Raw genomic sequence first — 23,789 nt, 5'->3', positions numbered from 1 at the left:
CGCTCGGCGCCTGCTGCTCCACGGGCCGGGAGGCGGGAAGGCGGCGCTGCCCCGGGCAAGCACTTTCCCGCGCGGGGACCCGGTTGTGTCCTTGGCTTCAAGCCGGAGCTTGAGCCGGGTCAGGAGGGGCCGGTGGCGCGAGGCGGTCTAGAAAAGGCACCAACCCCCCCCCCCCCCTTAAAAACAGCGAATAGTCCAGTAGCCCCTCAGGGACTAACCAGCCCGGCAGAGCAGCGGCTCCCCAACTTTTCGGCGTCACCCCCCCCCCCAATAGCACCAAAACTTGAGCAAAAAAGGAACTGGCCGGGGCTGAGAAACAGCAGCAAAACTTGGGGAGGGGATTGATGGGGGGGCCTGGGTCGCTTCACACCCCCCAGTTTGGGAGCCCCCTGCTGTCCCCGGTATCATGAGCTTCTGTGGTGCAACCCGCTTCTTCAGCTGACTGGAGTATTGTCAGTCCAGGGCCCAGCCTCTGTGCTGCTATTGGTTGAATCTTTCCTCTGGCATCCTCAGGAGCTGATGGGTGCGGAAGGGGGGCCCAGCCAGGCTCCCGCCCCGCCCGCAGGGGTCTCCACAGCCCCCACAGGGAATTTGCCAAACCATCACCAACACTTCCCCTGCTACTGGCCTCCAAGACATTTAGGGGTAAATTAGAGCTAAATGACAGAACAGGGAGAGCTAGAACTGGTGGCTGTAAACCAACTTTATGGGCCTGCAGGAAACTTGGCCACACTCCTAAGTGAACACCAGGCTAAATAAAAATCACACTGGATCATGGATGTTGCCAGACCAGAGAATTTCAACTTGTTGTAGCAAATATCTCCGCTGACCAGTGCCAAGATTCTTAAATACCTCTCTGGGTTACTAGAGATTTATTTCCCAGGTGTCTCATTACTGCATGCTCATGATCTATTGTTCACAGTTTTTAGGCAGAGTAATTCTGTGGCACCTTAGAGACACCCTCCCCAAAAAAAGAGACTTTATGAGCTTTCCTCAAGGTCATCTCATCTGAAGAAGCAGGTTTTGCTGAAAGCTCATGATACTCTATACATCTTTGTTAGTCTGTAACTTTAAAATGAGACTAACAGGGTTACCCCTCTGAAACAAATATTTACAAAGGAATATTTTCCAGAGTGAGATTGTTTACAAAGGCATGTTGCTGATCTGTGCCAGTGTCGTCATACATTTATGGAGGGGGATGGTATCAAGCAGTCTCGAAATCCGGGTCACTTGCAGGGCTAATATAAATAGTGGATCTCTGTAATTAGCCTTCAAATAGTTTGAGGACTTCAGCTGTTATTGAAGAGGGTGGGTCTATTACATAAGTAGGTAAGCAAGGTTTTGGGGGCCTGCAGTGAGATCAGACTAGGTAAGCATTTCTGAAGTGCAGCCCCTGTGGCTGTATGTGGCCCCCCACCCATGCATTTTTCTTGTAGCCACAGCCTCCTTGGCACCCATGGGAGGGTAAGTGGGGATTTGTCAAAGCAGCAGCTCCTTCCCTGGTGCTGCCAGTAGTAAAGCCCTGCCCTCTTGTGGCAAGACAAACTCAAGGAGCAGGACATCTTTTCAGGGGCAGGGGGTTGGGCCCCATTCCCTGACTGCATGGTGGTGGGCTCCGGCCACAAGCTCATCACAGTTCCTTCCCCCACCCTTTGGCACTGGCCCCACTGCCTCCATACAGAACTTAACTCAGGCCATTGCAAGCCCAGGGGCATATTAAGTCTACTATGAAAAGTAGGATCTGTGTTTCTTAATATCATTTTTCACAGCAGACTTCCTATTTTGCAAGTTTAAAAAAAAAAAAAACAAAGCAAAGCAAAACAAAAACACATGTTTCTATTCTGTTTAGATGTAGTATAATAGTGGTTCCCAACCAGTGTATACATACTCTTGGGGGTACACAAAGGTCTTCTGGGGGCACATCAACTCATCTAGCTATTTGCCTAGTTTTACAACAGGCTACATGAAGGCACTAGCAAGTCAGTACAAACTGTTATTTCATACAGAATGTGCAAGTCAGCAATTTCAGTAATTGCTGACACTGATTTTTATGTTTGATTTGTAAGCAAGTAGTTTTAAGTGAAGTGAAACTTGGTATGCAAGACAAAGGGATACAGCAGTCTGGAAAGGTTGAAAAACAACTGCAGTGATTATCGTAACCCTCTTTCTGCCAGTTACTTAGGAAGAGGAAACATTCTTATGCTAGAGCAGGGGTGGGTAATCATTTTAGAAGTGGCCCTGGGCTGCACCAGAAGGGGTACGGCCTTTGGCAGACGCAGCAGGGCCAGGACACTTCCCATGCTTCGCTGTCCCCAGACTGATTGGCCTGGGGGTGGGGACCATGTTAAGTTGTCTTTGCCCTCTACCACTTACGAAGAACTGCCAGCTGTTCTGAGCAGCTGGAAGTTCTCTCTAGGCATGCGTGCCCCTTGCAGGGAAGGAGGAGACTTCACGCATTCCCCCCATCCGAAGGTCAATCAGGGCCTGGGGTGTGTGAAGTCTCTTGCCCTGCAAAGGGCACACAGTGCCTAAAGCAAACCATCAGCTGTTCAAAACAGCTGTCAGTTCACACTAGGGTACTCCCCCACTCCCCCCCACACTTCTGGTGGGGGGAGGAGACTTTGCACCTCCCCAGGTCTCAATTGACCTGGGGCTAGATCAATAGGTTTGGCAGGCTGGATCCGGCCTACCGAGGCTCTCTTGCCCACCCCTGTGCTACAGTATTTTTAAAAGAATATTTTCTAGACACAAGTCAAAATACATCAAACTTGATTGGTTACAAAATATGTATCAAAACTTTTATTTCACCGCTTCTCAATCCCACAATTTCATTGATCAAAAAGAATAGACAAATTACAAACGAGACTTTAATTTACTAAGACACAAAACCATAACAATTTACATAAAAATGTACAAGCTCTTATCAAGAGCCTTTTCGTTGTGCTGAGTCTAAGCAGCACCATATTTACATGTGATACATAATTCAACCACACCCCCACATGTAAGAAACCAGCATTTTTCTTTAAAGGAAAAGAACATTTTTGCATGAACAAGTGTAACCTCTCAGAATATCATGTTGGGTCCCATTGTGGCTGAACCTTGATAATGTTGCAGTAATAATTTTCTACCACACAGTGGCAGCTTTTCTATAGGAAGATAAATAATCACAATGATGCTTAACTGAAATAGCATTCTTTTCCCTAAACTGGCATAGAGTCCTAACTCCTATAAAACACCACACACAGGTAGGTTACTGCCTTTGCCAACAGGATCACTATTTCAGTACAGGTAAGTTACAGAAAAAGGTACCCAACATATAAGATGTATACTGTTGGATAAAATGATAATTTGGGATCAGTAACCCATCTTCAGACTTGAAACAAGATTTCTATTGTTACAGAAGATTTTCCTTCTATTTCTAATGGAAATTTACACACAGTGAACACTGCACATAGTAAACCATTTCCACGATACAGTTTGCACCCATAATATCTAGGGCTTTGGAGCTCAGAAGTTTGGAAGTGCACATACAGAGGTTTAAAATGAGGATCTATTCAGGTACCGCCTTTAATTAAAAAAAGCTGCTATGAAGATTATATACTTTAAGGAAGGTGTAATTCTGCATTTTGCTTAAAGAATCAACCAACCTGCCCATTTACACACTGAAGCAAAGATTTCCATCCTCTCAGACACTGCTTCTGGTCAACAATGTCTGAGAAAAGATTGCAGGATTAGACCTTCAGGTTTACATATCAGCCAGAGCATTTTTTTTTTGTTACATATTAGTTTAAAGCAATTTAACTCCTATAATTAACAGCTTGAGCCCAAATGGTCTTGGAGCATCAGACATTTTTAGTAACATTTATAGTAACATGACATTATATTTTTTGAACAAATACATTGTGAGAATTTTTACCATCAACACTTTCCTAAACACTTAAATTACATGTAAAGTTTCCATGCTTAGATAAAGAAAAGGTATTGACTGATTTGGAGAAATCTGTAGTAGATTTGTAGGCCATTATAAATTGAGTGCACTGCAATTAGCATTTTTTTTTGTAATTCAATTGGCAACCCACAAATGTTAGTCTAATACTTTAGTAAAATAGAACTTACAAAACTGGCATTAATTATTCAATATAGAACTTCAATATACACAATTTTCTAATCTCTCTTGGAAAATAAGGTCAGTTGGCAAATTGGATGTTAGCGGCGTTCAAATTTAAAGGGTGTGTAAAATTCTACCATAGTAAGAAATAACCATGCATCTTACACTTTAGGGAGAAGCAACTTTCTAAAATTTGTGTCCTGCACATTGACCAGAAGATGCCTATTTACTTGCACTAAAGTTGTTAAAGAGCTGCTAGGTTTAGGACTTTAGTGGTATTACAGCAAAAAATACCTTTCAAGTGCTGCTTAAAGAGAAAGTAGCAAAGTCAGTGGAGCCTATTTCATTGAAGTCAAACTGGCCTTAGGTGGTTGAATAGCAAGACTTGTTTTATGTCTGTTCCTATTTAGTGGCCACAACTCACACAAGGAATTGAAATTTACAGTACTCCATGTATCAGAGACTAGATAGCCTTCTTACTTCAGGAAGAGGTCTAGCATATTAGTCTTCAACAAATTACAAACATTTTCAATGTCCAAGTATTATTTTTGTCCCTTTCAAACACACAAACATGCACACACACTTATTTGTATAATATTGCTTAGAACCCCCACTGCCCAGAGTGACTAACTGTATCGCTAAAGGTAGAACATGTTTCAGAACTGTTTAAACCAAGTATCTGGCTAACAGTGGAAGAAGTTATTTAACCCTTGCATAAACATCAGACTGCTGCTGAACATTAACTTATAACCGAATGGCCGATTAAACGTGCAACAAATGCCAGTTCCATGAGTCCCATCACAGTGGCACAATGCTTGGAAGAACTGAGTAAAAAAAAGTAGCAATTTGAGAAACGAACATACTTTGTTTCATTGACTTAGTTTGGAAACGACAGCAGTACTTGCTGAAACACTTGTGAACAGAACAGAGAATGAGAGAGAGGTCATGTTTAAAAAGGTGCTCGTTTCAGACTATAGTAAACAGTGGCACAAATCAAAATTATAAATGACAATATGGTGATTTCCTCTCACATGTAAGTCAATTTCTTATCTCCACTCAAAAACAAAACTCCAAGAATGAACTTTATGCTGCTTTGCTGCAGCTATCTTGTTCAACAAGTGTGATATTTCATGACAGATTTCCAAACACAATTTTCCTTTCCTTATTTTAAAAAAATAAATAAAAAAATCAAACCTTTGTGTAATATAGTTAAAAGTAGTTGAACTTAGAATAGTTTCAGGCTTGCTACCTATAGATCTATAGTACAAATCCCCTCTGTAATATTAGTGCAGATATACTGGAATTATTTTCACTATATGCAAGGCAAATGCAGGTAAAGGATACATTACTATTTAAATTCAGGATTCACCATTATGCAACATAAGTAACTTAGAAGAACTGGTACCAGACCAGTCAGTTTTAGGCACATCTTTAAAAAATAACATCTGCATTTTTAACGTAAAAATGCAAAGAACATTCTCAACTACACTATTTGAAGTTTATGATTTTTTGGAATGAAGTGATGCTTCCTGTAATAAAAATAAATGTCAAAACAATCTAAAAGAACAACAACATAGCATCCTTTGTAGGGAAGAACCAACCATTTCCTAGTAAAACTGAAAAGGAAAATACAGAATAACCAGTAGCCACAAGGCAGCTGGTTTGTGAATCATTTGTGCTTTAATATCCAAAGGAAAATAAAGTTCAAGATAACCCTTTCTGTACCACCTACTGATACAGACTTGGCATCTGTATCGCTAATGTACATCTTGACTGTTCAAAAATCATGTTGCAGTCTTCAAACTAGCTGTAGACATGATCAGATGCACATTGTGGCATAGAGAAGAACAGTGGCAAGTTTCAAATTCAGAAGCAAAGCGTTCAGTAATGCTGTTCATCCCCAGAGCCATCGGTGATCAGCTGGAATGTAGCTTTGGTTAGAATTGCTGTGTGAGACGTCTATAATGAGGTAAAACTTGGTTTTCAGGAAGGTAGAGGACCAGCTCCAAAGCTACAAGCACTGTAAATTCAAATCCAATGAGATCTCGTCTGTTGAATCTGAATCTTTCTTCTAGTTTCTGCAGTGGCATTTTTCCATTGAAGGGGGGAAGAAGAGGAGAAAATAAGATCAACAGTCATGCCCAGGATAGCCACTAGATTGTCACAGCAAAGAAAGAAGAGTATACCATGAGCTATACTTGCATACAGGATCCAATATGCAGTTGGGTTCCAAAACTAGAAACAGATAAATGTATGGGTTCAATTTTGGAAACTCTGAGCCAAATTACCCAATTTGCATGCAAACACAGGTTTTCTGCATGCTGAAAGGGAAAAACTAACATGTTTCACAGGTGCTTTTTGAAGAAAAATGCCCCCCCCCCCCGCCCCAACCTAAAACAAAAACACTGATTTTAGAATTGAGTCTAAATTTTGTTACTCATTTTTGAAAAAGTTTTGGTCTGAGCTTATAAAATACACGACTACATTCATTAATAAAAAGGGAGAGCCTTTCACTGTATGAAAGAATTCAACCTCTACTTACATCAATAAGGTGTTTAACTTCATGTTTCCTGAGATCACTGCTGATCTTGGCTGCAAGCAGCACACAAGCACCAGCGCACAGTTTGCGGTTCTGTTTGTTGAGCTTGCCTTGGAGAACAAGCTTCTCAAAGTAAACATATGCCATTGACACAGTAACTGGCTCTAGATTGCACTCTTCACTCAGGTTCCGCATCTCTCTCTTTAAGCTGTGGGGGGACAAAATACTTTTATCACATTAAGTGGGTTCTAGAAGACATTAGAAACGCAGCAGTGTGGAGGAAGCAAAGACTGGTATCAAAGGATCTGAGACCTGAATTTATTAATCTGTTTCATATCTAATCCAGACTAGTTCTCAACAATGCTGTTAGTACCTGAAGGCTATTTGGTGGTTTGTGAAGAGAAGTGGTATTTAGGGTTACCAGATGGTTTAAAAAAAAATACCGGACACACTTGATCTCAAATTTGGGGGGGGGGGGGGGGCGGGAGGGGAGGAAGAGGAACTGGCCGATGGGAAGCAGAGCTGGCTGGGGTCGAGGAGGGGGAGGAGAACTAGCTGCCGGGATGCAGGGCTGGCTGGTAAGGGGTTTTTTGGGGGGGGGGGGGAGAAGGCAGGGGCGGTAGAGAAACCGACCAGCAGGGAATGGGGCTGGCACGGCCACACGCAGATCCCAGGGTGCTGCCCGTCCCGGTGAGGCGCATGGGTGAGTCCAGCCCCGGGGATTCCATCCTCCCGCTGCCCCCCATCCTCCCTCCTCTCTACTACATAGTTGCATACTGCCTGGCTGGTGTGAGCGTGTTTACCAGCCAGGCAGTACGCAACTACATACTGACATTCATGATAATAAAACGTAATTAGAAAGTAATTAGACATTTAGATGTCCGGTATTTTCTTAATTTGTTTTCCAGACAGAAAGCTCAAATACCAGACTTTCTAGTTCAAAACAGGACACCTGGCAACCCTAGTGGTATTTTCCAGTAGACAGGCCTCCAGAAAGCTGAAACCACCAGGATGGCTGGTATTAACTGGCACTTTCATAGGCCAAAGAGACTGCATCTTGTTACATGGAAGCAGTCCCTCCATAGCCAAGTGTAAGGCGATTTGGCAGGGCAGTTGCAAGCTCCTAATGCTACTGGTCACGCTCTACCTGGAAAAGATTTCTCTCAACATGCAAGTATAGGGAATGGGAGCTGCTGAGGAGAGAGGAACAAGCCTGCAGCGTGGGGTGGCTGCCTGTAAATACAGAACTAGATTTTTCAAGTTTAACAGCCTCATCTATTGTTCTTCACATCCAAGACATGGTATATTAAACAAAAATTGTTGTAGGATTCTGGATTGTAAATAGCTGCAGTGGTTGTACTAAGAAGATTAAGTCCTTAAGAAAATATTCAGTGTGTAAATATAAGAATTAATACATTTAATGAAAACAGAAAACTAATCTTAAAAACGTCACAAAACAGATGAGAACTGAGAAAGTATGAATTCAAGTCCCAATAAAACTCTGTTCCAAGTTGTTTTAAGTTAACTGAAAAAGCTATAAAGTTACTGAACTTTAGCAATTTCAAGTGGTGTCTGAATTTTCATAGGGCTCACTCCTGCACCCTGACTTTATGTCCCTGCACCTCACAGGATGGCTACTGCAGGACTGAACCCAGAAGAACAGATGTGCTCTAGGGAAGCTGAAATTTATGCTCATGCACAGTCCCACAGAAGTGAAGAGGACTAAAGAGCAGAAGGAGTTGCAGAATCAGGACCTACATTTGCTATTTATAGACAGTCTCTCACTGGCAAGACAGTACCGTATCAAGCTTTTACCCCTCTAAAGAGGGCTACAATGTCCCTCCCTGAAAACAGAAATGACTATTAACACATTAACTTCTAACAATGTCATAAATAATGTTTTGAATATCTGATCTGCATTTCACTAAAAAGCTACTATAACAAATATATATATATTTAAAAGAGAATTGCCATATTGTGCCACAGAGACAGTTACCTGTCTCATAACTGGTGTTCAAGATGTGTTGCTAATGTCCATTCCAAGTCAGGCGTGTGTGCTCGCCACATGCTACGGTGCCGGAAGTTTTTTCCCTTAGAAGTACCTGTAGGCGAGCAACTCTGGCAACCATTAGTGTGGCACCTAATGCCAGATGGCACTGTATAAGGGGTTCCGAGCACTCCCCTCCCCCATCCTTTCTTGCCGGAAACTCCAACAGCGGGGAAGGAGGGAGGGTTATGGAATGGACGTGAAGAACATCTCAGATACCACCCGTTACGTGACTGGTATCAGTCTTCCTTTGAGTGCTTGCTCATGTTTGTTCCATAGGAAGGGATTCCCGAACAGCGTCCTCAGAGGTGGGTGGAAGTTCAGGAATACGTTGCTCGTAGCTCAGCACTGCCAAAGCCAGTATCATCCCTAGCTTGCTGGGTGAGCGTGTCATGAGACATGCACGTGTATATAGAAGATTGTGTTGTGGCTCTACAGGTGTTCTGGATCAGGACATGAGTAAGGAATGCAGCAGATGATGCCTGCACCCTTGTTGAGCAAGCTTTTATGTCGTTTGGGGGAGGGAGGGTGTCAGTGTGACACGCATGAGGTCATAAAATGCCTTGATGGAGGTAATCCAATTGGAGAGCCTTTGTGTGGAGACCAGAAGGCCCTTCATCCTTTCCACAGTTGCTACAAAGAGCTGGGTTGATTTCCTAAAGGGCCTGGTTTGTTCCAGGTAAAAACCCAGGGCTTCTTCACTGTTAGCATGCAGCTTAGGATACAAAATCAGGAGGAAAATAATCTCGTTAAGATGGAAGGATGATGCCATCTTGAGTAAAAAATGGGTGGAATCGAAGCTGGACCACGTAAATAAAAAAAGCACACAGTGGTTCCAAAGTCCAGGCTTTCAGCTCTGACACTCACCTGGCTGATGCCATTGCCACAAGGCAACCTTGCACATTAAATAAGTCCAGAAGCCCAAGGGATCCCATTAATCTAGACGGTGCTTCCTGCTGCCCAACAGTATCACCTGCACTTCCTTAGAAGACACCTGCTCTTCTGGATTCAATCAGGCAGTAGCCATCCCATGAGGTGTAGGGACATGTAGCTGGATGCAAGAGACAACTGTGGTCCTGCAACAGGAGGTCTGGCTACTGAGCAGTGTCTACTGTGGTGCTATGACAAGGTTCATGAGTATGCTGAACCAATGCTGGCGTAGCCATGTGGGACGGTCAAGGTGACCCAGGCTTTGTCCCTCTTGATTTTTGACCAGAAGAATGGGCAGGAACACGCACGCACGCACCTGACTGAAACAGGAGAAAAGCATCTGCAAGAGCGCAATTGCCAGGACTTCACAGGGAGCAGATTATATGACCCTTCACATTTTGCCTTGTGGTGAAGAAATCCATGTGGAGAGTCCCACACCTCCAAGTAAAGGTGGTACCACAAGGAGGGAGGTAAAAGGGATTTGCCATGGCAATCCACCAATGTGTTTCTAATGCCAGGGAGATGAAATTCCTTCAGATGGATCTCATGGTGCATGCAGAACTCCCAAAGCTGCATCGCCTCTTAGCAGGGGGCTGAAAAGCCCACTCCTCCCTATCTTCTGATGTAGAGCACGGAGACCATGTTGTCCACCAACACTAGGCCCACACAGCCTTCCAGCTGTGGGAGGAATACCACACAGGCCCTGCAAAGTGCCCCAAGTTTGAAGACTATGTGCAATATCAACTCTTCTAGGTGCCATGTACCTCGTGTTTACATCCGAGGTGAACTTCCCATCCAAGGTGTCCAATAAATACACAGAAGATTGGGGGTTGTCAAACGGTATCCCTTAGGGGACCATACCTGGATTGATCCATCACTGCAGTGCCTTGAGTACATCCAGCAGAATACTGACCACCTTGTCCAGATGATCCTTAGACGGGACATAGGCTGTCACTAGCCACTCCTGGAGCAGCCGCATTTGTAGCCTCTCATAACATGTGCATAACAGCATGTGGCCCAGTAATCTGAGAGAGACCCTGGCACTCATCTGTCTGGTCTGCAAACAGGGCCAGACTATCGAAAGGGAGATTTTGCCCTTTTGCCGACAGCCTCGAGGATTGGAGCCTTGCCACCTGCACCATGATAGCAGAGGTCATGGACTGTGCTGCCAAATCAGCAGTGTCCAAAGCTTCCTGCAAGGCTGCTCTAGCCACATCTTGGCCCCCTCCCAGGAGGACTTGAAATTCCTGCCTGGGACCTTCTGCAAGGGAATCAACAAATTTGGCCATGGACTGTCACAAGCTGCCATGATTTTAATCTATCAGGTCCTGATGGTGCCATGCTAAGTTGCAGGGTCGTTGAAGAATAAACTTTTCTCCCAAAAAGGTCTAGTTTCTTTGCCTCCTTATTCTTGGGAGTGGCACTAGGTTGATCCTGCCTCTTTTGCCCATTCACTGCTGAAACTACCTGCAAGTTTGGAGCAGAGTGGGTATACAAGTACTCTCACCCCTTAGCAGACACCTCATACTTATGCTCCACCTGCGTTGAAATTGGGAGAAGCAAATATTGGGTTTGCCAAAGGGCCTTAGAGATTTTGGCTACACCTTCATACGCTGAGTGGAATCCTAGCTAGGGCTGCTGAGCTGAGCTCATTAAAGAGCGAGTTGGGAGGCTGCTCAAATTCCTGTTTCTAAACCCAGATTTGAGGCCACCCACTTTAGGAGCTCTTGGAGAGCCCTGGCATCATCTTATGGGACCACTGGCAGGGGGCCTAGAATAACTTTGTTTGGGATGCCGACTGCATGGAGAGCAGATTTCCTGCCCCTGGTACCGGGGTTGCATGGCTGGATATGCCTCTTGCTGGCCACACCACCTAGCCTGCAATCGGTGCTTTGAGCCTTTGGAACCGTGCCCGGAGACTGGCATCAAGGGTTCTGTGCAGGTGGCAACCCACCACGTAGGGCATGGTAACTTGTGGCAGGTGAGCACCAGTAGGATGGTCCTTGAGGTGATGAGGAGAGCCACACAGACAGGGACTGAGGGAATGGTCCCAGGGCAGGTTTACCCCTAAACTTTGGAACTGCCATAGGCAGTGTGGAAGGCTATAAGGGACAATACATCTTAAGCTGCTCTAAGGGCCTCCAGGATTGACAGCAATTCCAAGTGCCAAACTCCAGTGCCGTGCAGGGGCGTCCCTGCAAGGGCTTTTCCACTCAGCCAAGTCTGGGGTCCGACTCTCACCTGGAGTCAGTGAGCTGCTCTTTGTGGGGCTAGGCTTGCCTCCTGCCCTCTCTTTGCCCTTGTGAGCAGGAGGAAAATGACCTCTCCCAATCTTCTACTTCTTGCCAGAGTAGGCCCTCTACAGGTGGTATCAAGGGTAAAACTTCTGACACATGTGGCGAACAGAGGCACCGAACTTGGAATGGACATGCACAAGAACCTGAAGGTGAAGTTGCCTGGATTATATTCCCCCCCCAATAACAATCTTAGACCACATTTTCTTATTACTCAAATAGAAACCGATAACTATGTGGTAAAGATGGAGGCACAAACAACTTACAGAAAAGACGGAGAGCACTTACGTTTTGATCCATAGTGTGCAGGAGTGTTCACCAGGTATAACTTGCTAACATTATATCAGTACTAAGTTAACCATGAAGGAATTGTAGTCTGAAAATAGCCATTTTAGGCTGAGTTACATGAGGAATATTCCCAGCATCCTAACCATTTCTGTTATGGCTGCCCTCCCACAGACAGCTTAACTGGTAATAAGAGATTATCAGAATTTAATCATATAGACTATTAATAGAATTAATACTTAATGCAATACAAGTATTAGAGGAAAGGAGCTTGTACAAGAGGCTTAAAGAACATTGACTCTCTCCCCATTCTGTTCAACTGCTTGTTTCTTACCTTCTGATTTTGCTCAGTGTTAACTTGATGTAAGGAAACTTCTCTTTAAAAGTTTCATTCATGTCCTTTTTAAGGTCTGAGGGTTTCACATATTCTATTACTGTGGTCTGAAACAGAAGAGGAAAGTTTTCTATGCATTACAGTGCCCTTCAAACATACCCTCTGTTTGAAACAGAGGCAAGACAAACAGGTCTTTAATAATATTTTGCACTCCTATAGTGCACACTTAGTGCTTGCAAGTTATTAAATCTCAGCAATTTACAAGACAGATAATTATCCCCATTTTACAGACTGTGAAACCAACTGGGCGGGTCAGCCACTTGTTCAGGGTCACAGAGGCAGAGCCAGAACCAGAACCAGGACCTGACAGATTGGTGCCCTTTCTAATATAAGCTTCTCAGAGTCTGATTTACAGGCTCCATTAACTACCGAATGCTTTACCTTTAATAAGCAGAGGGCAGCATGAAGCTAGAACTCAGCTGTCAGTGAGGCTGCTTATCGTAAGATCTTCCCTACCAGGGGCACTGGGAGGGAGAGGGAGTAGGTGGGAAATGGGACAGTTGCCCCTGGGCCCGGCAATTCAAAAGGGTGCAGGGCTCCAGCCACCACCATTGCTACTTCAGCAGCAGCTAGGGCTTGGAGCCCTTTAAAACTGCTGCCAGAGCACTGTGCAGCATGCTCCACACAGTGCTGACAGCTGGCTGCCCACTGCCCCTAACCCCACCCCTTCCAGGAACATGGGAGCCCCTCCCATCCAGCTTGCTAAGGACCCAGCAATTCTGTCAGCCCCCAGTTCCCTACAAAATGATCATGGTAGAATTGTGCCAGTGGCGAGTATGGAATGCTATATGCTGTTATAGATGCCTGCTGTAGGCCACACCACCATCCATCTGCTGTTAGTCTATATAATGCTCCAAAAATGTGAAAAGCTTATACATACACATCCCCCCCACCCCCAAGTATTTCTACGGAGTGAAAGGTTATGTTGTTAACCAGTTACCTGTAAGCATTAGCTGTGGCCTGGAGGGATCCTGGGTGTCCGGAGCTGCCCCACCCCCCGCGGCAGGCCATCTGGACCCCAGTTAACTGATTAAAATTATATTGTTTAACCAGTTAACTTTTTAAAGGGGAATTTACATCCTTATTATTTCATGGGCTATATGACAAGTGAAGAAAGACCACTTCAGCAAAGCATTCAGGGGCAAGAGCGTGAACAGGCTGTGTGGTTATAACAACGAAGAGGTGTCAGAGAATGAAGTTTGTGCCGAAATTACTGATACCGGTCATTGCTCTGCATTTAGACAACATTTTGCTGCAACATTTTAAAAATGTGCCTTTGTCCATAATATTGTTTCAGAACACATTAACAAATTGATGTATTACTGAACATACATCCCTTGCATATTCACTGTAATAAGAATCTATGCTTATCTGGGTCATCACCACTGAATCTCAGACAGAAGTTTAATCTCCCTAAAGACAAGATCTTTACTGCACTCTGATAAACATTACTAATATAGTGTTTGGCACTGTTTAAACTCAGCTGTGCATTGAACTTGAGCACTACTATGTCCATATATAGTTTTCCCAATAAATATCCAGCAAACAGGGTAAATTTTATCCAAGGAAGTTCTTTACCAAGATTGAGCATTTATGCACTGAGTAAGTATGCACTGAAAGCCAGACAGCTGCTCTGTTAAAATATTAATTTCTCACCATGTAAGATGCAAAGATGAGAACACGTTTGTGTTTCCCACAGGGCCACTGAGGATCATCCAGGAGATTTGGATTATACTCTGATAATTCACCCACTTCGTTTCCTGAAAGAATGGGGAAAGTGAACACAAACAAGAGTTGTAAGAAATAAATAGCTTTAAGCAAGAGTTTCCTGATGTACCTCTAAGATTAGAGGCAATTTGCAAATGGTAGGAGAATGTTCATTTAAGTATGTTACTGAATGCCCCAAATTCTGGGTCTGCAAACGCAGAAACTACAGGTTACCTACTCATGGTCTAGGAGACACTGCAGTACATAATGTGCATTATGACCACAAAGACAGTACTTGGAAGGTGGTGACGAGAGAGGAAAGGCAAGTGCTTTAAAAAAAAAAACAAGCACATTATGGTTGCATTTTTTTTTTTTTTTGCTGTTTAAAAATAGTAACACACCATATGTGAGGTACTGCATGTGAAAAACCATAAGATCTACCATGAACCAAGATTGCATCCATAATGTAGACTTGGTCCATGGATATTACAAGGGTTCTAGTGAAAAGAATTAAGAATGGGAAGACAATCGCGACTGTCAAAGATTTCAATAGGGTTGAATAGGATTTCTCTTTGCACCTCCCATATTCTGGCTTCAGCCTGCGACCTGGCTGGCACTTAAAGCAGTCTTGGAGCTGCTCTGTTCTGTCTTGTAATAGCCTCCCAGTGGCTACTGTAACAGATAAGCGTAGCTGGAATGCACAATAGTCTGGTTATACCCTTTCCTTCCTATTTATGCTAAGGAAGGGACATGGTGAAAACAGAAGAGAAAAAGAACCCTGCACTTATCTAGGAGCATGTTCTACCAGGATGATTCTGTGAAGGCCACTTCCAGATTGCCATTAAGGGGCTGGAGCACAAGAAAGAATATGGCTCCATCTCCACGTTTTAGAAGGGTGGTGAGCATAAAGTATACTGTGTGGAGAAGAGGAGTCAGCTGGATGTTTTCATCAGTAGTCCTTACACTGCCGAGTTAAAAGCATCCAGTTATTTTGGCCTACTGGCATTCTGCTGCACCTGGTGTTCTATTGTCATGCTATTTATGTTCCACTGAAGTCAGCAGATTGTTAGAGAACATCTCTGGCGCTTTGAAGCACAGCAGGTTCCTGCTCCCTGAGCATTCAAGCAGCAAGGGTAAAGGCCTGAAGGAAAGCTCTTGTGGTAAAGCTGATTTGAGGGTGTTGCATAAGGATGCCATAAAGGGCATAGCACTGGAGATTCTAAGTTTAGAGGAGGGTCAAAGTAAAGTGATTACACATGTTGGCCAGACACACAAATGTCTATTGTATGTATTGTATTCCATTACAATGATACTGTTTCCAGGTGTTGTTATAACCTGAAAAGTGACTAAAAACAATATCCATATCATTCCACATTTATAGCTTTCCATTGTTCCAAAGGAGCTCTTTTTGCAAACTGAAAGATGAACACTTCAATAGCCAGTCATGCAACCTTAAATTTGTTGCATGAAAATTCAACTGAGTTCTGGCTACCTCATCCATTACCAGACATGATCAAGATTCCGCACTTAGAATCTTTGATGCCTGAGCCATAAAAGAACCCATCTAACCCAGGGTTGTTGAGGCTATTTAAAGGGCTCACGGCTCTAGTGAGTCCATGCTGGAGTAGGGCTGCAACAGTGAGCCATTTAAATAGGATCCTGCTGCCTGAGCCACCATCTGGAAATTCGGTGGCACAGGAAACAAGATACAACTAGAAAGTGGCCAGATGCAGTCCATAGGCCAGATCAAAGTGTCAGACAGGACGAATCCAGCCCCTGGGCCACATCTTGCCCAGTTCTATGTAAGCCCGGCATAACTGAACTTACACGTGTGAAAATAGCAAAAGCACTCTCACAGATGACAGACACACAATGCACTTGTTTATATTCTTAAATAAAATCTTTTGGGCAACTAGTTAGATACATGAAGTCTATGATATTTAGTCTGAATTTAAGAAATAACACTTATCAGTGTTCCTTTAGGTTAGGCCTTGTGATGCTGGAAGGGCAAAGGAAGAGTTCTTCCTTACACTTCCATATCTAAGTGTTTAAGTAACTCTTAAGTTAAAGGCCAAGAAAATTTTTTTTAATCTATTCTCTACAAAGCCTAGTGTTAGTTACATTTCCTATCAAGAGACACAAACTGATTACTCAGAACAGGTAAGGAAATAGCAATTCCAAAGATCAGCACTGGTTATTGTACAAGTCCTTCATCGCTTCTAAACACAAAGGAGTAAAAGCTGTGTTATCTCTAGTCTGCTCTTTTGGTTCCTTCACTAGCCTTTGGTCACAGCTTGAGGGAATGGCCTCCTGAAGAATTCTCAGCTTTATCAAATCCTTCCTAAAGGGCTTTTTGCCAACAGCCTTCAGTTCCTACGGTTATGCAACCTTGCTCCAGGCAAATGTATTCTTGCCTTTTTATAGCATCTTACAAGGCAAAGGTATTGCAATTCCCCTTGCATGCAAGCAGTACAGAGTCGCATGGATTTTTTACCTATTTCAGTTCCTGATGGTATTGCTTTAGCTGTTACAGTTTTATGTCTTGAGCCTGTAAGACTTCGTGAAGCACTGAACCGACATGGAGGAACAGGACCGTGACTATCAATTTTGCGGCCAACGAAGGCATTGGTTGGATACAAGAACTTTGCATAGGACACAACCTAAAGAGACACAACAAGTGTTAGTAATTGTAGGAGGAACTGTGAAAGGCCTCTACATTTGGGCTAAACACATACTTTCTAATTTATCCTGTTGCAAACAGTAGAGGCTCCTCAAACAGTTGCAACAGGCCTATGTAAATTCAACAAAGAGAAAGCCAGGGGCCCAAGAAGCACTGTTTCTGTGTCCCACTGAATTGTATTCAGGTTTGGTAGAAATATAAACGTTTGAGGAGTCACTATTTCTCTTTCAGTGCTTGCATTGTCAGCAAAATTTTAGCAGCATGCCAAATATAACTAAACACGAATATTCTAATCTAAGACTGGGCCCCTATCTGCCCCAAAGCAGCAGTGCTTTGCTCTGAGAACCTAAGCAGCAGATAGGTTCTCTGCCAGTGGGAAGAATGAACTGGACTCCCCACCAATCTCACCAGACTCAGCAAGACTGCTGTGGCCCATTAGTCCCACATGGAGAAGCAGCTTCTCTCCCTCCAAAGATACCTTTCATGAACAGATCTCAAAGTGCTTTTAAGCAATAGTTAAACTTCAACATCTCTGGAGAGCGGAAACCTCACTTTATGGATGGGCAAGTAAGAGAGTCACTTAATTTCCACACTTCACCATCAGATAGGGCAGAGCAGGGAATAACACTGAGACTCACCAAACCTCAGTCTCCTACTCCACCCACAGATACTTTCTTTCTTCTAATGAATGTATTTCCTTACCTTGCCATCAGCTCCAATCTCCACCCCTTCCAATCCAAGAACCATCTCTGAAGAGACTGAAACCCCACCAGAAGGATGTCGCTGTTTCTGCCCTTCTATTTTTAGATCACTGTAAACGAAGACAGAGAGGGAAGTGTACAAGAAAAAAAATCATGTTACAAGTCTAACTTCCTCTACTGTAAACACTAGACACGCCATAGTACCAGCATTAACACCACTGGAAAAAATCCACTGTGTCTTCCCATCCCCCCTTTCAAGCACATAGGTTCTGGAAGTAGGGGTACTACAGCACGGCCCTGGCCTAAAGTGGTTTCCATTATATATAGGGTTTATAGTGTATTTCAATTATTCGAAGCACCCCCACTATAAAAACTGTCCCAGCACCCCTGTTCAAGTATTAGTTTTTTAAATACTGTACTCAGTATAAGAGTCACTTAACTAGAAAAAGAAACCAATCTAAAAAGATAGAACAGAGACTGGTTATATTTAATTCTACTCCATATTATTACGTTTACTATCATCTGAACTGAGCTATATGTAATCTTTCTGCACAAGAGTCCAACCCACACTGCACTAACAAATGTACAAGATTTGGGTGGCAAACCCAAGTGACAAACATGTTTTGCATTGCTAGTTTCCCTACACTAGCAGCTTACCTTTCAGTTACTCTTTACTGACTTGAACCCCAATTCATAAAGAACAGACTGTACACAGAGATTTCCAGCAGAACTCCACTTTAACAGCAATATCCTACTCCAGTCTTTAAAAAGAGAGTTATATTGGACAAACCATCATCTTACAAAGAAAACCTGAAAGAAGTGGTACTCTAGCAGCCAGCTGTCGAATCTAACTCTTTCAAGTGACCCTGCTGCTCTCCCATCAAGTGAGAAAAAAGTTTCCCATTGCCTATTTTTATGGAAAGTATGTTTGCATACAATGCAATTTCCACCACTAAACATCCGTTTCCTTCTTCCATAAATTATGCACAGGACACAAGTGACAACACAATTGTTTTAGCAAAGGTGGATTAAAAGTAAATGCAATATTTTCTGTAGATTGTGTAAGTCAAACATCCACTGAGAGCTTCTTTCATGAATCTTCCTAATTCATCTCATTTAGGATTCCTTATGTGAGTGTATTTGCAATGATATTGTATACATTTTCAACACACTTCTTACATTTCCAGAATACACTGCATTTAGTTTGCCATAAATGGACATTTCAGTTCTTGGTAGTAGGCAAAGTCACAGTGACATTCAGCATCTAATGTTATTTTCAGAGCTTTATAGATCTTAAAGTAAGAAGTCCATCTTACAGTAGTTATTATGATTGAGTTATAAATCCCAGAAAACATGGGTCAGTTAAGATAACAGTTGCCTTTACCTTCAATGGTACATCAGCTCAAAGCATAAAATAACTAACAGCATGATCACAATACTAAAAAAACTAATAGGGCACTGACAACACTCTCAAAACCTTGAAGAGAACCACTGGCAAACAATACAGTAAGGTAGGCAAGGATGACCAGTCCAATGGAATTATCGAGTTTTCCTTATCAGGCCTGGCAGTTTCTATTTGCTGCAACTTAACAAAGGGCTGAAACTAGGGATGTAACAGAGTAGTCAATGAGCTTATTGGTTAATGCTATCGACTACATGCATTTAAATGCAGAGCTCCAGTGAGAGACTTACTATTTTACTATATGTTACTATTTTAGAATGGCAGCGAAAAGAGGAAGGAGAGGTAAATCTGACTTCTTGTTTTCAATAAAAACATTCAAATATTGTGTAAAACCCCCAAAACTGTGGCATAACTGCTTACCTTTTAAAAAAAAAGGTGTCTAGCCTAACAACCTTATTTATAATGTCTGGTTTGCAACAAGGAAGATGTCTTAGGCCTGGGATCCACCAAACCTCAGTTTCCTACTCCACTCACAGATCCATTCATTAGAAGAAAGAAAGTATTTCTGCACACATGAATAGTCTCATAACAGAAATGGCTTCTTATACAGAAAGTTAAGCATGTGCATGTGTGTCTCCAGGAACAGGGTAAATAAGAGCCCTTTTAAATCCCAAAGCATACACCTCAAAACATAAGAATGGCTGTACTGTGTTTGACCAATGGGATACTGGGCTAGATAGCCTATCTGCCGACAGTGCCTAGTAACATTAATCAGAGGGAACGAATAGGAAGTCCCCGCAGAATGGGGCTGCATCCTAACCATCTTGGCCAATCGCCACTTGTGGGCCTATTGTTCATAAATCTCATCTCATTTGAGCTCAGCTATACTTTTGGCTTTCATGACGTTCCCTTGCAATGAGTTCCACAAGTTGACAGTGATGTTGCGTGAAGTACTTCCTTCTGTTTCTTTGAAGCTCATGGCCTATACATTTTATTGGGTCACCCTAGCTTGTGTGTTACATGAAGAGGTAAACATGTTCTCATTCACTTTCTCCACACCATTCTTGATTTTATAGACCTCTTATCTTTTCCCCCTTTGCTGTTTCTTCCTCTAGCTGAACTGTCTCAGTCTTTTTAGTCTCTCCTCATTCAGAAGCGATTCCATAATCAATCATTTTGTTGACCTTCTCTGTACTTTTTCCAATTCTAATATATATTTTTTGAAAAGGGACAATCAGAACTCCATAAAGTATTAGAGATGTGGGTTTACCATGGATCTGTATAATGGCATTATGATGGTTTGGCCTTCTCTCTGTTCCTTTTCTAATGGTTCCTAACATTGTTGGCTTTTTGGATGCTACAACAGACACTGCACAGATGTTTTCAGAGATATTTACATGATGACCCCAAGATCTCTGTGTGGGAGCAGCTAATTTAGACACTATCCTTTTGTACACACAGCTGTGATTATGTTTTCCAGTGTACATTACTTTGGATTGATCGACATTGAATTTCATCGGCTACTTTGTTGCTCTTTGAAACACTTTGCAACCAGCTTTGGACTTAACTATCCTGAATAATTGTTTAAATGATCCATAAAATACTTTTTCTATGATTGTTTGGCAGGCTTCCTGCTTCTGATGTACCTCAAATTTTTGCTGTTACTTTGTGTGGTTTTCTAGTTGCTCTTCTAATTCTTTTCAGTCTGCTTAAATATGCTTTTACCCTTTATTATGTGTGGTGTGGCAAAGCCTCTGCCTTGCCCTGGGGGTCCTGCACTTCTAGGCGGCTAGTGTTTGTCTCAGGCTCGCTGTGACCTTCCACGTAGCCTCTGGCCCTTTACTAGAAGCAGGGTCACAGCCTAGTGAGCCATCCTCATCATAGGCCAGGCAAATGGGTCTGGGGTGAACTCCTCTTTAGTTCCAAATTTCCCCTTCAAGGGTGACCTCTGTAGTGCTGCAAGAAGAGTTGAGCGAACCCAGGACCACCTTCTGCTCCAGGACCCTAAAGGTAGCAGCAGCAGCATCAGCAAGTAGTAATTTCTCCACCTGCAGCTTTCCCCAACCAACTCCTCCCAGTACCTGACCACAATCTTGCACTCTCCCACAGCGCATCTCTTTACTCCCAGTCTGGTCTTCAAGCTGCCCCTGAACTGAGGCCTCTTAAACTAGGCCCCACAGGTCCTTAATGAGCAGCAGGTGCTCCGATTAGCGTGTTGCTTCTGGCAAGTTCTTAATTGTCTCCAGGCATTTGACCTAATTGCTCTCCAGCAGACCCTGCTCAGGTCACTTAGAGAACAGAAAAATATTCTTCTAGTTGCCTGTATATTTACCATCCACCAAACTATTGTGGCCAGTTGGTCTGCATCTGTTACATTGGGCTTTTTACTGATTCTCTATTTGAAGTCTGGTTGAGTACTTTAACTGACAGACCATTTTGATTTTTATATTTTACTATTCAATTTGTGTTGCAATTTTGTGCTTGCTTCAGTAAGTCTTATGAGCACATTTAAAATATGTATTTTCTCTTGTTTCAAGGTATACTAAAATGGGCTATCGTATGTTACAGCTACACTCACTTATGAGGTCCCTCATTTCATAAATTAGGCTGTTATACATGGTGATGGACTAGATACTTCAGAGCAGTGCAGATACCGCATTAAAAATACAGACTCACCTGATTCGTAAGCTGTCCCCATATGGCAGGATAGAAAAAGCCACACATAAGGTTCGTTTAGCACAGATTAATACTATCCTGAAAGCAGAGAAGAAAAGATTAAAGAGAGAACTGAAATAAAAACGTTTTCTGCAGCTATAGAACAGCAGTGGGCAACCTGTGGCCCACTGGGGTTCCACCTGGTCTGTTTAAGGCTGTTTAAGCTCTAGAAGGGAGGGGAAAGAGGAGGGGACGGACGGAGTGTCAATCAGCTGATTCATGGTGCTCTGAAAGTGCTGGGAGGGAGGGGAGTAGGAAGTGTGGGGCTCCAGTGCCCCAGTGTATGAGAAGTGTGTGCTGTGTGGGGGGGGGGGGGGGGGAAGAGGGCAAAGAAGGGGTGCACAGGCCACAGGAAGAACCCCAGCTGCCCAATGCTGCTATAAAACATCAGGGCTGTGTCTACACTGGGCCACTTATTCCGGAAAATCAGCCGCTTTTCCGGAATAAGCTGCGAGCTGTCTACACTGGCCCTTGAATTTCCGGAAAAGCAACGATGCTCTACTGTACAAAATCAGCCGCTATTCCGGAAAAACTATTCTGCTCCCGCTCGGGCATAAGTTCTTATTCCGGAACACTGTTCCGGAAAAGGGCCAGTGTAGACAGCCCAGTAGTCTTTTCCGGAAAAAAGCCCCGATCGCGAAAATGGCGTTTGGGGCTCTTTTCCGGAAAAGCGCGTCTACATTGGCCACAGATGCTTTTCTGGAAAAAGGGCTTTTCCAGAAAAGCAGCCTGCCAATGTAGATGCTCCTTTTCCGGAAAAACTGAAAACGGAATAGTATTCCATTTTAAGCATTTCCGGAAATTCATGCCAGTGTAGACACAGCCCAGTTGTGCTAGTCAACATGTAACTTCCTAGGAAGCGTACACACACAAGATTTTTCTTAAATGGCTTCTCTAGACAACCTAGGAGAGTTGTGAAACATATACTAAAGAAAGCACCACCAAACAGAAGGGCATTCATATAAGGCTGATGCCCCACAGGATCAAGTGCAGGTGTATTAAGTACTCAGGATAGCCAAGAACCCTCAGTGTTTAGCAGCACAAGTCAACCAGTGTACGTGGACTTTCAAAATAGAAAGATAATTTTGTAAACAATGTTTGTAGGCATGCATTCCGAGGTAGTGATAACAAGCCTATAATTCAGAACCTATGCCAAGCACCTGCTGTTGTCAGGAAACAATCCACTCTAACAGGCCTCCCCTCCAGCAGCCATTAGGCATTAAGTAATAGCCAACGTGGCTTTGTTGAGAACAAATCATGCCAAACCAACCTAATTTCCTTCTTTGACTGGGTTACTGGCTTAGTGGATGAGGGGAAAGGAGTTCGCAAGATGTATCTTTATTTTTAAGGCTATTGACACAGTTCCACATGACACCCTCCTAAGTCAATTAGGGAAATGTGGTCCAGATAACTACTCTGAGTAAGGCTGAAAAACCACACTCAGTAGTTATCAGTGGTTCACGGTCATAGAGGTAGGACATATATAGTGGATTCCTGCAAGGATCTGTCTTGTATCTGATATTTCATATTTTCACTGATGATGTGGATAATGAAGTGGAGGATATGCTTATAAAACAGGTGGACAACATCACTTTGGGTGGGGCTGGAAGGACTTTGGAGGACAGGATTAGAATTCAGGGTGACCATGACAAATTAGAGAATCAGTATAAAATAAATACAATTAAATAAAGAATATCACACTTGGGGGGAGGGGGGGGGGAGGGAGAATAATATGCCGACATACAAAATGGGAAGTAAATGACTGTGTGATAGTGATTATGAAACCCTTCAAATTCTTTTAAAGCAATACTAACTGAATGAGTGAAGAGTATGGCGCAGTTGCGAAAAAGGCTAATATTCAGAAGTGAACATACAACACTCCTGTTAACACAAAACAGGAAGCTATCTCTCCCACTAGCACAGATGAAACCTCAGCTGAAATATTATAACTAGTTTTGGGTGCCACCCTATAAGAGAGATGGGAACA

General features: G+C 43.2%; 1 protein-coding gene across 2 annotated transcripts in view; it reads right to left on the bottom strand.

The window, feature by feature from the left end:
* Positions 1-2,772: 2,772 nt before the first annotated feature.
* CABLES2 (Cdk5 and Abl enzyme substrate 2) overlaps positions 2,773-23,789 on the bottom strand; it is a 48,316-nt gene continuing 27,299 nt past the window's right edge. For both annotated transcript variants that reach the window (XM_075901085.2, XM_075901086.2), the window contains 7 exons: positions 21,764-21,841; positions 17,687-17,795; positions 16,799-16,964; positions 14,254-14,357; positions 12,538-12,644; positions 6,651-6,855; positions 2,773-6,186 (listed from right to left, as the gene is read on the bottom strand). In XM_075901085.2, coding sequence (XP_075757200.2) covers positions 6,046-6,186; positions 6,651-6,855; positions 12,538-12,644; positions 14,254-14,357; positions 16,799-16,964; positions 17,687-17,795; positions 21,764-21,841 — 910 coding nt within the window. In that variant the 3' untranslated portion in view covers positions 2,773-6,045. The remainder of the gene's footprint in view (positions 6,187-6,650; positions 6,856-12,537; positions 12,645-14,253; positions 14,358-16,798; positions 16,965-17,686; positions 17,796-21,763; positions 21,842-23,789) is intronic.

The sequence above is a fragment of the Pelodiscus sinensis genome, chromosome 17, assembly GCF_052426305.1.
Source record: "Pelodiscus sinensis isolate ZL-2025 chromosome 17, ASM5242630v1, whole genome shotgun sequence".
Classification (NCBI taxonomy): Eukaryota; Metazoa; Chordata; order Testudines; family Trionychidae; genus Pelodiscus; species Pelodiscus sinensis.
The sequence above is the reverse complement of the archived record's forward strand: the minus strand, read 5'-3'. Positions and strand labels throughout refer to the sequence as shown.